This window comes from Anser anser (assembly GCF_964211835.1).
Source record: "Anser anser genome assembly, chromosome: 4".
NCBI classification, from domain to species: domain Eukaryota; kingdom Metazoa; phylum Chordata; class Aves; order Anseriformes; family Anatidae; genus Anser; species Anser anser.
This window is the reverse complement of record NC_139724.1, coordinates 51,923,892-51,939,074: the sequence shown is the minus strand read 5'-3', so window position 1 is coordinate 51,939,074 and position 15,183 is coordinate 51,923,892. Positions and strand designations below refer to the sequence as shown.

General features: G+C 39.2%; 1 protein-coding gene across 4 annotated transcripts in view; it reads left to right on the top strand.

Annotated features, from left to right (window-relative positions):
• Nucleotides 1–15,183, top strand: part of ATP10D (ATPase phospholipid transporting 10D (putative)) — a 49,901-nt gene continuing 34,718 nt past the window's right edge. For 3 of the 4 annotated variants that reach the window (XM_083835937.1, XM_083835938.1, XM_083835935.1), the window contains exons 1-4: nt 1–151; nt 11,115–11,224; nt 12,357–12,661; nt 13,399–13,593. In XM_083835937.1, the coding sequence (XP_083692063.1) occupies nt 12,393–12,661; nt 13,399–13,593 (464 nt within the window). In that variant the 5' untranslated portion in view covers nt 1–151; nt 11,115–11,224; nt 12,357–12,392. Of the gene's footprint in view, nt 152–6,834; nt 7,273–11,114; nt 11,225–12,356; nt 12,662–13,398; nt 13,594–15,183 lie in introns of those variants that run through there. The other variant, XM_083835936.1, reaches the window with a different exon arrangement.

Sequence of the window (15,183 nt, the reverse complement as noted above, 5' to 3'; positions counted from 1 at the left end):
GGCTCGCCGGGGGAGGCTGCCGGGGGCCGGGCAGCACCGGCGGGGCGGGGCGGAGCGGAGCCGAGCGAGGCGGTGGAGCCCGAGCCGGAGGGAGAGTGGCAGGCGGCAAGGGGGTCGCGGCCATTACGCTGGGATGTGCGCGGGGACACGGGTAAGGCCGCCGGTGGGGCGGGGAGCCTGTGGCGGAGGAGGAGGAGGAGAAAGAGGAGGGCGCCAGTGCCGGGAGCTGGCGGGGGGGAAAGGCGTCGAGGCGTGCAGCAGGGGCTGCGTGTGGCCGAGGGAGAGCCGCAGCCTTGCCGAGGTGCCCGCCGCCCTGCCGGGGGGCAGCGTCCTCCCAGCCCCGCCGTGAGGCGCCGCGGCCCCCGGCGCAGCCTGCGCGGTGCCTTCCGAAGTTTTAGCGGGGAGGGGAAGATAAAGACCTGTCGGTTCTCGCCTCGGAATCGGATACGGGTCTGGTTTTTGTAACCCTGCCCTTCCGCAGTGAAGGTGATGTGCCGGTTTAAAGCAGGAGATCTGGGGAACGCCGAAATGGCCCACGCCAAACCCGATAGGAGCGACCGTCCCTTTAGTTACTGCCACTGAGCGTTAGGGCAGCTGCAGTGAGCAGTGGGGAAGGGTGTTCTTGTGTCTTGTGTGCTCTTATGTGTTCTTCTGTGTGTTTCCAGGGCCATAAGGCCACCCCTGTTCATGTTAATATCATCGACTGAACTTCACAGGAAGCAGATTAGGAAAAGACTAAACAAAACAACACAACCAAAGCATAGTTAAGACCTTGACTCCAGAACAATAGTTTGTTGGGGGGACATTTTAATAGTTCATGACAGCAACTGAAAGAAAGGGTGGAAGCTTTTACATAGTTTATGGGTTTATAGCAAGGTCTGGATAAGTCACACTGAAATCTCTGAAGCTTCAGGAAAGTACAGAGGGGTGCACGTGTGCACACAGTAAGCTACGCGATTAGGCCACAGTAATAATTACTTGGCTTAGTAATGAGAAATTGTTCACGAGAATGTGAAAGAGAAATCAGAGTTCCTGGAAGGAAATTGTTTTTCTGCCAAAAGTATGGCTACTGAAGAAGAAAAATGTACTTTTAATATTCAAATTGCCATTATTTTCATACTGAAATAATACTTACATTCATGTCTCAGCAATGACCATACGATTGAGAAATCTCTTATTTAAAAGCATGTATCCTCACATCATCACTGTAAGATACCAGAGGTGTCATTATCCCTATTTTCATAAGTGATGGATTGCAGCAGAGAGGCACTAAATGATTTCTCCAAGATCAGAGTGGAATTTTATTCTCACAATACCTTTGCACATCCCCAAATCTGGTGCAACACCATTTTATATTATATTAAGCTGGATCTTTACAGTTTGTGGACAGATATTATTTACAGTAGCAAAAGCTGGCGCAGACTAGGATCACGTTCTTTTGTTAATTGCCACTGTTGTGGATGATTTGGATTTCAAAGGCAATATCCACAGCTGATATGTCTTTCTAATGAAAACTAGACCAAAATCAGAACTGAATGCCCTACATAAGTACTCAAAGACAGTCTTAATCTGACATTTCTGTCCCGCCTCCCTGTGCCAACAGGAGTACTTTCACAGCTGTAGGCTGGATCAGGAAATACATCTAATTGTTTTGTTGTCTTTGGCTTAGCGAAAGGTCTTATGGATCAGTGTACTGAACCAGGTTCAGTAAGTACCAGATGCATTATGACAAAGCCAGGAGCAGGAGGTAGGAGAAGCAAGACCCACTACTTTCAGTGTCAGCTTTTAGATAGTTCAGCTAGTCACAGCATTGTATCTTCAGTGTCTTATGCCTTAGTCTCTTAAAAAATGTTGAAGTTACTAGGGCTATTCTTTGAGCATTCTTAACTTCCTACATTCATTTCCAGGCTACTATATCTTTTGTCTTAATTTTTAATATTAAAACCTTTAAAGATGCACAGTTGTAGTTGTATCATCCTGAATTGCTGGATAATACCTTTCCCTTTCAGGCCTGAAACATCCTGTCAAGAGGCACATTTTTTAGGGTTGCAGAAGATCTGTAGTGGTTCAAGTAGATTCACAGGTTATTCCTGTTAAAATATTCCCGAGCAGTAGACAGGTTTCATTGTTCTATGACAAATAACTGGTTGTATTCCTGATGTTGTAAAAGACTCAGCATTATCAAAAATTCACTTGAGTGTTGGAAAACTACGATCACAACTGTCTTGAATTCTGTTGAACAGTGTTGTGGCTGATGACCACCTGTATCACACCTAGTTGCGGTCTCTATAATGGCTTTTATTATTCATGGAAACCCAGGAACTATCAATATATTCTGAAATCCTGTTTTAAATGTACATAATACTGTCTTAATTTCTTTTGTCACATTAATGAAACAAAAATACATCTATATGTTCCAAGTACAGGGTTGATACACAATTACTGCCTTGGACAACTAGCAATTGAATAGTGGCATGTAATATTAAGTAAAGTCTGCAAGATCTGAGCCTAATTTTAGATTTAAATAAAATAAACAGTACTGAGAGAGAGAAAAAAAAAATGCACAAGTGGAGACCAGTAAAAAAGGCAATGATGGAATCCACAATACTAAATTAAGTAGAAGTGATGCAAAGGATTTCATGAAGCTGAAAAGAGGAACCAGACATCTGCTTAGTTCAATTCTGACCCTCAGTACTGCCTGTCTGAAGGGATCTGTCAGCAGTAGAATTGCCATCCTTTGGAAATATGCAAGTACATCACATCCATTGCAGCTGTTGTTTCAGCTTAAAAATCAGAAGGCTATATGTAAATTGTTTGTACGTAAGATATACTTTTGGTAGGTATGACTGCAGTATACTTAAAGTAGGTTTATTCTGGCTGGCTAAAAACCAGCGAAGCTGTACTGGTACAGGCCTTGACATGAACTGTGCAAGTCTCCACAGTGCTTGAAGGTCTTCATGGAAATTTGTGCTTGTGTGGCTTTACTACTGTTAATATCTAGATAAAGTAGCTCAGGTTATGCTCACACCTATAGCATCCACACTTCTGTCTTCTGGTATTGTCTGAGAAGTCTGTTTAAAACAAAAACAGAAGATCTTTAAGATAAAAATAAAATCTAGTATCCACTGAAAGTGAGCTGTGGAGGATTTTTCAGATTTGAGTTGTCCTCTTTTTGTACCTGTATGTACAAAATTTCTGTACCTCCTTCCCCAGATCCTTCAAAAATCCCTAGAGGATTAAACTCTCTGGATGCCTTGTGAGAGATTGGAACTCTTAAGAAGCTGCTAACATAGATGTGTTAGAAAACCAGAAGAAAAGAACAAGTCACTAGCTGGAGATTTAACCTGCAATTTTGGGAACTCAAGTAAAAGTTTGTGCCGTAACAGGCACTTTGAGTATCAATTTAGAAAAGTAACTTCGGTCTTCTCTGCACAACAGTTTTCAGTTTTGGCTCTTTAAAGAAATTGACGTGGTTAAAAAACAGTGGTACTGCCCATATGGATCAATTCCCTTCAGAACCAGTTACTGTAATTTAGGGAGCCTACACTAAATATAAAAATCACATCCTTTTGCATCATATGAACACCAGTATAACTTTTGTAACGTGGCTCATACCTTAGTCTTACTGTGAAAGTAAGGGGAATTTCACACATATCAAAGCTGCTGCTGTGATTAAATGCTGCATGACCACAAGTTTAAGATTGCTTGTCAGAAAAGACAGTCACAAAGGAGTAAGACTTAACCTGGAAAGTTTTGCTTTGCAGTTCTGAGATACTTATATGACAGGTGAGAACAGGGCATAAAGCAGAACTTTGCTGATGAATGGAGGAGAGGGTGGAAAAGGTTTGCGCAAACCACAGCTCTCTGGCGGTCATTCAGGTTTATTGTGAAACTGATTGCCTGTAACAGAAGTACAGAATTTCATCTGAGTTTTAAACCTAAAATTGGGTAGTGTATGATTTATTTATGCCTGTAGGTGCAGAATCTAATTGGCATCCTAAGTAAGTTTACCCAGAGTGGAAGAGATTCCTGCTATATGTACTGCTCCCACACTGCAGCACATTAATCAGCAGTACTGCATGTATGCTTTGCTATTAAATTACCTTGCAATTGACTTTGTGTCAAGGCCTAGGCACTTCCTGGGATTCAGTGCATCCTGCTGATTGTTTTTTGGTTGTGAAGAGCTGCCGATGGCTAGCTTAACTTCTTCCCAAGCAAGAAATTTCCAAGGTAAGGCATTTCAAGGCTTGCAGGTTTTCTGTGTTCCTCCTGCAAGTCAGACTTTGTAGGTAAGATTGTATGGCAAAATACTGCCACGCTGTATCACTTCTCGTAGAAACATCTGCCTTCCACTCTTAATCCAAGAACACTTTCTACTTTAAGAATATAACTGAGAATATGTGGCTGCAAATAGTCACGTATTTCTCTCAGAATTGAAGTCTTGATTCCTGCTGTTTTTTGGCACTTTGTCTCATAAATTGACAGTACAGATCTCTTACCAGATCTGTTTAGCATTCTAGGGTGTCTCTGCAGTTTATGAGCATGCAAAGACGTGTTAAAAACTTTTAAAATTGCATGTTACAGAGAAGGTAACAAACCGTAGGGGAAAAATATATATATATATATATATATTTTTTTTTTTTTCAGATTAATCTTTAGGCCTTGGATCCTTTAAATTTCTCTGTGGTCTAGTAGCTTCTGAATTGTTGAAGATTCAGATACTGTTCTGATTTTTAACAACGCGTGTAGTTCTGGCAGTGTACTCTGGTCATAATGTAGTGAAACAAGTGCTAGCGAACATGTGCAGTAACATTTTAAATGGGACTTTGTGTGGATCAGGGGTTGTCCACTCTTCCATAGCTTTGTGTAGTGTGAGCTCTGACTGGGTGATATTTATTCTTCTTCCCTGCTTCTTTAATCTCCTCTCATCACCCAGAACCTCAGACCTACAGAACATCCTGAAGTATTCAGGTAGGGAGCTAAGAAAAGTGTTGCTACAGAGATGTGTTGTCTGAATCCCTTTCTTTTTTGGTTCTGTACAAGTTTTTCTGGTCAGAAAATGCAATTTTATTGATTGCGTTTCTGTTTGCCAAGGATTGATTGACTGGGAGCAGGCCCAGAGGACACAGAAGGCCTCGTGCATACTATGGCCAAAGGCTGTGCCTGAGCAGGAATAGGATGGAAACAAGCACAATACGCATGCATGTGCCAAAGGTCTGAGGAATATTCTCATGAAATACGTCATTTGCTGGGAGTATTTAACAAAGAATTTTCAGAAAGAAGAATGAGGGATAACTATTTGGAAAGCATAGCAAAAGAAGGATGTTGTCAGAAGGGAGGAAGTGGTCAAAAGAAGCTGGGGTAAATGGTAGGTTACTTTATGTGACATGGAAGCAAAAAACCACAGCATAATAGTAAGGTGCAGTACCAGAGCACTCTGTCTATTGACTAAATTATCCATGCATGTTTGACTAATAGTCTCCAGAAAAGAATCTGCTATAGGAAAGGTCAGCGATTGCCAAAAGCTACACTGTAATGTAACTGGAACTGAGGGATTTTTAGTCTCAATTCCATCTCCCCGCAGGAAAGCTAGGAGTGAAGGTTTGCAACCAGTTGCAAATGTGATACTTTACAAAAGTGGAAGCTGAAAGAGTTTACAAGAGACAAAGAAAGGCAAGTGATGGGAAACGAAAGCAATTTCTTGGCACAGGATGTACATACAAGAGAATGCTTATACTGAGCTTCGTGGTGAAAGGTCCTTCTTTCTTTTTATGGACCACTTAAGGTAGGGATTTTCACAGTGCTGCCACTAGCAGAGAGTTATTAAAGGTTTTTTTATTGTGATATGGGATGGCCAAGCATGGATAGTATATAGTGTTTATCTGCTTTGTGATGAAAATGACACTGCTGTGCCTTGCTTTTACAGAGATTTGACAACCAGCTCTTGCATGTTAACCATATATAGTCCTTCCAGCTTTTCACTAGGATATCTCAAAAGTGCTTTGTAATAAGAGGAAAGAGTCAGAGTACATGAGGGAAGAGAAGCAGAGAGAAAGCAAAGAACGTGTCCAGTGTCAGACAGTTCCCTTCCACGTTTCATCATTATCATGTGACATTAATGAGCTTGCTACAAAAGCTTGCCTTTCTGCACGTGAGATATACCTGGATTAACTCTACACCAGTGTTCCCATTTAGCAAGATCAAGTAATGTTCTCTTGAGTATACAGCATGAAGTTGAGAACAGAATCTACCTAGCATGACACTGTCCTCAAACTAAGAATTAGATAGATCATTTGGGCTTCTTGTTTTTGAACACACAAAAATTGTTCTAGACTCCTTAAAAATAAACCTTTTATTTGTTTAAATAATTATAATACTGCTTCAGAGTTAAGTTCTGTCTCACATCAATCTACAAGTAACTTTTGTGGGTCTTTTGCAAGTGTTTAAATAAACATAAAGTTCTGTTTTGCTGCCTTAAATCTGGGTCAGGCTGGAGAACTCAAGAAGATGCTATGAAAAATTACAGGATGTGAGGGTCAAATAATGGTTTAAGAGAAGGAGGTTCTTAGTAAAATTGTTTAAAACAGCTTTTATTTGATGTTCAGCAACTTCATGAGTTTCAATATCTAACATGAAGCTGATGAAACTTTTTTTGACCTTATAGCTAACCATATAAAAGGTGCTCATTATTTTATGATCACAATTTAAAGAGGAAGAAGAAAAACATTCAAAATAGGAAAAAATGCAAAAGAGATTTCTGAAGTTTTAAATAAATCCTATTTTAAAATGGAAATGCGAATGATTTTTTTCAAAAATACTAGCTTAGTTAAATCCCAGATGAATCAGATGATGTTGTGACAGGGTATGAGATCCCGATGCGTTTTTCCCAAGATGCTGCTTGGGAAAGGTCTGATTCACCTTTTTGACCACTGGAAATTTCTCATTGCCTTCTATACTGTTTCCAGTGTGGTGTTGTGGTGGTTTTGTTTGATTTATTGTCCATACAATCTCCTTCGAAGTTCTCTTTAAAAAGTTACAGTAAAATGCTGGAGGTACTGGCAGGAATATGCAGAATGTGCAGTGCATGCTGCATGCAGCTGAACCTCAGGTTTCTTGTTTCCTTTAAGCTCTGCCTTTCTGGAGGAGGGTGAGGAAGGGTGGGGCAGAGGTTTTGGAGCTGTGTCAGGAGTCAGGGATGCGTGTGCAGTGAGAGGTGACTGCTCTTCAGCGGCACTACGGGTGCAGCTTAAACCTTTGGCTCCATATCCAGTGGTGAGGAATTCTGACCTAACGTTGTCATTTTAAAATGTCTTTCTTTTTTTTTTTTTGTCCCCTTCTTTTTTTTTTCTTTTCTTTCCTTTTTTTTTTTTTTTAAGCAAAGGTCACAAAGTATCACATGCTACAAAAGGTAATAAATTATGAAAACCAAAAAGAGTTAGCTGCCTGTGCTTAAGAGGTTTTGAAATTTGTCAGGTTTCCTCTCTTTGTTTTCCTAACTCCCAACTCTCTTCCCATCTTTATTTAAGTGTGACTGATAACTTAATTCTTCAGCTTTTCAAGGTGCTTTTTGCCTATGTAATTTGCACCGAGTAAAAATGATCTGCAATGTAAAGACTTTGCCTTTCTGTTAGTCCTGGGAATTTACTTTGACAAAGTGTCTATTTCTTGCTTCTAGTCACTGAAGTCACCAGTATGAGATGCTTGTTTTCATAAGAGCAAGTGTAAACATGATTTTTCTCTGCAAACATAACCTGCTTCCAAACACCTGGCTCATATGGCGTCCTGAAAAATTCTGTGTTGTTGTTTCCTTAGGTTTTCCGGGATATTTTACATTATAACAGTATGTAGAGATATGGCAGGTTACTGCTTTTGGGCAAATAATTACCATTTCAAGCAAAAGTATGTTTAATTGACACACCTTGCAGATTCATGCTAAAGATGGATGCTTGGGAGAGATTGGTAAACTTAACAAGACAAAGAAGAAATCATGTTGACACTCTCCCTGATAATCCAGCACATTGTTAATTCAATCAAACATTTCTTTAAAAAGCTCCCATATTGGTTACAGGGACCACAGGATTTAGCACTGAGGAAGAGGGAAAGTCTCTTTTCCCTTCTGTGGCCTGGGAGTATACACTGCAGAAGGGCCTTGGGTTATGGTAATTCATGTGGAAGCTGCTGGGGGATGCCGAGAGGAGATGCTGTGTAAACGTTTGTTTTTCTCTCATGGTTTCTCTTCTCCCTTCATATGCAGATCGTGGTTTCTAAAGGGAACCATGAGCTTCATGTATGTAGTAATAGTCCTCCAAGACATCACGATCGTGACCGTTGATAACTGTGCACATCTAATTACGAAAGGACAAAAATGTACCACCTTAATTTGATGAGAGGAATACCCGTTAGGAGAAAGCTTTCTAGTCCAAGGGTAGCAAAGCAGTGAAACAGGCTTTTTAGGAAGTTTGGAGAATCTTTTGGAGTGTGACTTTAGAGCAGGATTTGTTTTGTACAACCCTCCCCATCTAAATATTACGTGTCCAAACTAGTCATGCAGATTCTGCAATAAATGAGAGAGAGGCACATGCCAGAAGGTACCACATATGCTCAAGCATCCCTTTTAGAGCTAGATGGAGATGTCTCCACCCTCTGGAGATTTGCTGTCCTCCCAGACTAATTACAGAGGGACTTGTCTTGTTAGCATTATACATGGCTAATGTTAAATGAGTTAAATCTTAGCCTATCCAGATATTTTGCTGCTTAAAATGTGCTAATAATAAATAAATAAATAAATAAATAAATAAAACAGTCTTTGTATTCAAAGTAGTAGAAGAGAGTTCCAAGTCAGGCTAACAGTGACTGTTGTGAAAACAGAAGTCTTTTTTCAGGCAGCCGAGTGTCAACAGTGGTCTTCATCTTTTGTATCAGCTGGGGTGCTGTGTCTGCCGAGTGATGAAAGCCCTGTGTTCCTGCTCCTGGCACTGCATTTCAAAACTGTACGCAGCTCTGTAATGCACAGCCAGTGCATTTCACTGTGACTTCCACAACTAGTTAGCACATTGTCCTCTGATTTGGCTTGCCAAGGGATTGGCTAAAACCAGGAAATATTACTTTGTTACCTTCATTTTTTTGTGATGAAATATTTGCTCCCTGTCCCCCATTCACTGTTTAGTGAGCCTTACTGAAGCAAAGAAAGGAAGGAGTCCCTCTTCTGGCAAACAGCAAAGGGAATCTGAGTTGTGAATCACTGCTTCTGTCACAGACTTTTTTTTTTTTTTTTTAGTTTCAGCTAAAGGCTAAAAAAATTTACATCTTTCTGCAATGGCATAAAAATTTCCTCAGTTACCAAGAATAAAACTGGCTAAGATGCTGGGATCATTAATCTTAGAAATAGTCAAAGATAATTTTGGTAACTAGCATTACACTGTACTATTTGGTCTTTGTGAAATGGTGGTGGTTTGATACATCAGTGGATAAGAATGTGTTACTGTTACATGACAAGCAAATTTGGGTTATTTACATTTTTTCATCTATGGTAATCAGGAAGTTTTACACCTTCTCTGTCATCCATAAGCCTGCAACATATTTCAGTTAGTTTGTTACCTGCAAGTTACGGTTGGGCTTGAAATATTTGTCAGTCACACAGAAAGATTTATTATAGTGAAAAAGCTTATGGACAACTGCTCTCTTGAGGAGTAATTACTAGGAGTAATTACAATTTTGAAAGAACAAAGTCCCTCTTACAGGAAGGAGATAGGAATATTTTTTTCTCAGTAGTTGTACAATTGTTTGATTTCATAATTGTTGTGTTATTAACCCCTCCACATCTTCCCTTCCTTGTACATCTGAAAGAGTTAACTGGAAAAGAGAGTGAAGGGAATGAAAAAATGATGAACAGTGAAGCAAATGGCTTTTGTGGGTTTTGTCTTGCATAAAAAAATAAAACATTTTGAAAGACAATAGATCATGAAGCAAGGCAGTTAAGAAAAAGATACTTCAAAAGTCATATTTTCATAAACACCAAGTGTCTTGGTATTGCCCATTCAAGTAGCTTACTAAGATTATAAATGGCTTATATAAATGGTTGAAATAAGGAAACTTTAAATAACTGTTTTTTCCACACTAGATTGACTATAAAAATATCGCACCATATTTTTTCTAGCATGATAAGATTTTATACTTTTAGTAACAGTCAACAGTAAAAAATGGTATTTTCTCTATACTTTTAATTCTGAGAAATAGCTCAACAATCTTCTTCTCAATGAACACCTGTAAATCTGCTATTTTAAAAAGAATGGCTCATAAACTTCAGGTTGATTTCGTTAAGACAGTGGAGAGAGGAGAGTATGAGATGAAATATTTGGCAGAGTACACAAATCGAGAAATGGGACACACAACAGTAGTGTACCTTGACTACTACATATAATCTAATCTTGCTACCAGGTGAAAAATTTACTATGGCGATTTTTTGCTGTAATGCGTGCAGACAGTAGGATGCCAGATGGAAGGAAAGTAATCTTGCACCCTGACAATAGCCTGCACTGATATTCTGAGTTATAGTTTTAAACAAATTAAATGCAAGATGAGTTGTCCTACGGGAGAAACAGTGCAAGAAACATAGCAACTATTCACTGTAAACGTTTGTTAGAGATTGTAAAATGTTTTGAGCTTCTGTTAAAGTATACCTTGTGTTTCTAAAACCTCCTTTCTGAGTATCATGGGGTTTTATAAAATGAGTATTGCCTATACCTATGAACTTGGGCTTTCTTTAGGAAAATAAAAACCCCTGGGTAGATTGCTAGAGCTTAGCTAAGGTGAATGGAGAAGCATTGGCATGAAGTTTATTCATCCTCAGTCAGCTAGTAAGAATTGCCATAGCCTTTTCTAGTGCAATAGGAAGAGGGATTTTTGATCACAGAAGCTGCTTATGCCATTCACAGGCAATGCCTCACCTCGGGTGTGAGGTTGTTCCCAGGTGCTTGTTGCTACAGTGCTGACTCAAGGGTTTAATAAATGCCGTTAACTATCAGCAAGGACTGCAATTCCTGAGATAAGGATTCCTTTCAAAACGCTGTTCTGTGCAGAATTAGTAGCTTGTCTGCTTTTTCACTGTGTTACAGCACAAGAAACCGGTGGGCAGCCTGCTTCCATGAGGTGCCATTCTATGGCTGGCGCAGATGCAGAGCAACTGTGGTAGGAAATGAACCGAAAAAAAACAGGTATAAATCAGGTAAGTTAGGATAGATGGCATCTGAATGCTGTATAATATTTCACTGTTTTGGAAATGCAACCTGTGGTGGTCATGTTGCTTTAGGGAAATTTTATTGCTGTTAGGTAGTGCAGGCTTTAGCTGCAGAAAAATAATACAATAAAGCGCAAAATAGTTGTGTGTAATGTACCATCCTTAAAATACAAGAGCCGTATCCTTGAGACATCTAAGGGTAGATGGAAATTCCCTACTGTTGTACACTCATGAAAACATCTGCTGAAATGGAGAACTTAATAGAAACCTATAACTAGAGACTAGTTGTGGCAGATACTCTTTTAGCAAAGGGGATTTTTGAAGTTCATTTCTGTGAACAAATCTTACGTTAGGTACAGGAAGCAATACTACAGTCCCAGAACAGCTCTTATGTTGTATTGTCATTTTTGCTGTGGACTTTAGAGAACCAACAGGCTTTTAGATCTGTATAAGGCATTACGATGATACAGCATGCTGGCTACTGAGATTTGTAAAAAGAATTGTGTGGTTTGTTGCCTAAGTAGGGACTTCAGGAACATTGAAGAATGCATCGTATCATGCATAAAATCATCTTCTCTTGCAGTAAATGAGACATTTTATCCAGATCTAATTTTGTAGGCAAAATTACAAAGTATCACTTATTTTGTAATAGTCATTATACCGTCCTGCATAACATTCTAATTTGGATTTCTTAAGCTTCGGGTGACAGTTTGGTGTGTGCTTTACCACATACAAGTTCAGAAATTACTGTGAATCTAAACTGTTGCTATGTTCCTTTGGTATTGTAACATCACAAAATAATAGTGGTCTGCTGGAAAAAATAGGTCTGTAGATCAGTGGCAGAAAATTATTAGAGTCAGATTTGTTTTCTTTTATAAAACAATTACAGAAATATTATGTGTTGTAAATGGAAAAATCAAACTCTAGGATCCTGAAAGGGAGGATGAAATTTGGATAAATGCAGCCTTTGAAGCAGAGGGACCTGACATCATATAACCTCTTAATTCTTTTCCAAATCAGAATGTGGAAATGGTCCTTTTCTTAGGTTTAAACCATTAGTTAAAAAAGCCTTTACAGAATTATTACTTAACCTGCTGTATTTTAACTTGTTTCTAAATAGAGGACACTGCTTGGATTATAAAGCATTTCAGGAACAATGGCAGATCCCATCCGCTGGGCCAGATACCGTTGGCAGCGACTGATATCTACAGAAGGCAGAGAAGTTAGCAGCAGCAGCAACTCAAGTAGCAAGCGCTATCAATCATCAAAAACTGCCAGCAAACACAGGATAGTGATACCCTGTTTGGGACATTTTAAGGAAGAGTATGAAAAGGTATCAAAACTGTACATGAACAACAAAATACGGACTACTAAATATACTTTACTGAATTTTATACCACGGAATTTATTTGAACAATTTCACAGGTAAAGAACTGCTTTTATTTTGATTGTGGAAATTCTGCAGAAATTGAATCCTCTTATATAAATGTGTGTATTAATATATAGATGGGTATTTTAAAAGTTATTATTCATTCCCAACCTGTCTATCACTTCTGAAAAGATCTGTGTTACTTGACCAAACATTCTTGAGTATCATCAGTCTTGGGCTAATTCTTTTCTGCATACCTTTTGCCATTTACACTCATTCTATTCTTTGGATTATTGAAATATTCTGTACTGTTGGAGCACTGACACCCAGTAATCTGAAGTAGGATTTTCAGCTTGTTTCCTGCAAATATATTTTATCTTCTTCCCTCTCATGCCTTTCTCTGTTGACATTGGTTTTTTTCTCCTCCTTGGAGGACGGCAAATTTGTAAAGTTATGCAGGGAGGTTGCAGGACAGCTTACTTCTAAAAATGTGTTGTATATGTGTTCACTAAAGCCTCACTAGAAGACACATACATGGAGGGCAGGGCTGGAAATACAGGAATAATATTGCTTTCTACACCTTCTTATCACATATATTAAGCAGCTGTCCAGCCAAATAATCTTTCGACTGGAAAGTGAAAACAGAGTTGTGGATACTTAGTTCTTAAATAGTACTTGGAGCAAAGAAATGATTAATTACTGCGAAGTTAAGTCTCTATACAGCACGGAGTGGGGGAGTAAGGATGACTGACTGCGAACACAGCTAACTCTTGTGTTTGCTCTTTGTTTTCAGAGTTGCCAATTTGTATTTCCTGTTTCTAGTTGTTCTAAACTGGGTTCCTCTGGTGGAAGCTTTCCAAAAAGAAATTACAATGCTACCTCTAGTAGTGGTTCTGACAATTATTGCAGTGAAGGATGGTCTGGAAGATTACTCAAAATACAAATTGGATAAACAGATAAACAACTTACTAACCAAAGTGTATAGCAGGTAAGAGACAACAGCCTTTCTGGTTTATTGTTACTAAACTGCTTATGAGTACATGTAAGAAAAAAAAAATTGATAGCTTTTCTGGTTTACTTTCTGGATGCTTAGAGAATCACGGAGTAACTTGGGTTGAAAGGGGTGTCTGGAGGTCATTTATCAAGTCATATCCCCTCCTCAAAGCAGGTCTAATTAGGTGAAGTTGCTCAGGGAGTTGTCTAGTTGATTCTTGATCACCTGTTTTGGTAAATAGATATCAAATTAGTGTAAAATTTGCTGGAAAAAATACTCTGGATGTGGCCAGAGTGTTCATGCTTGACTTTGTATTGTTTTAACCAAGGTAGTTTGACTACTATTTTTAGTATCTTAAAAATTGCTGTAGGGATCACAGAAATTCAAGGGTTGCTAATTTGTCAATATATTGGTGAAGCTCACTAATGCTATCAGCATTATAATATTTTATTCAAATGCAATAACATTTCCTTAAAAAGAATAAGATCATTTTCAATTTGTGTGGATCACATAGTTTGATACAGATATTAGCAGCTCTTCCACAGTGCAGGACTTAAATATTACAGACTGTAGGTGCAGGTTAGGAGTGGAGTGTGCTCATGGTGAGAGGTCTGCTGTCAGGCATTTATAATGTGTGGACGATTAAAAAAAAAAAAAAAAAAAGAAGGAGGTGTCGGGAAAGTAGACAGGTCGTATTATAAATTAGCACTGGCAAAAAATTGATTTTAGTGCATATCAGTGGGGCCTACATTCCTCATGTTTCTTCTACACCTGTCATAAAAGGATATTGCAAGACTCACTCAAAGCCTGTAAAGTACAAAGATAAAGGAAGTGTAGTGGACTCTTCTTGCTCTGTGGTCATGGAGGGGAACCGAGTGCATGTGGAAACTCACTTGTTATCTGCTGTAGTAGCTGTCACAACCAACAGCATTGCAGAAGAAAACGGATTTGCAATTAGACATTTTAATGAGAAGGAGCTTGAAATCAAGTTTGGCACTACAGCACCTCTATGTTTGTGCTCTGACGTTAATGAATTTGTAAAAGACACGCCTTTTCCTAGTGAAGTCAAAGCACAAACGGAAAATAAACTTTTTAAAAATCTTAATCTGTTAGCTGGGTTTGCCAAGCCCTAGACTTTCTTTGCTGTAGACATGACCTTAATTGGCCTATGGAGAAGGATTGCAGTCTAGTAATACATAACTATTAAATATATTGTTATATTACTGAGAAGATAGAATCTTTAGCTTTCTAGCATTTGCTATGTATTTTAAGAGCAAGCTCATAACCACAGAAAGCATCACAGAATGTTTTGGGTTGGAAGAGACCTCAAGGACCATGCATGGGCCCTCTTCTCAAGCCTGTGCACGTCCACCTCGATGGCATCCCTTCCCTCTGAAGTATCAGCTGCACCACTCAGCTTGGTGTCATCTGCAAACTTGCTGAGGGTGCACTCAGTCCCATGTCAATGTCACTAATGAAAATATTAAACAGTACTTGTCCTGATACACACCCCGGAGGTCTTCACACTGGTCTCCACGTGGACATTGAGTCATTGAAGAAACAACTTCATGTTCTGCAAACACA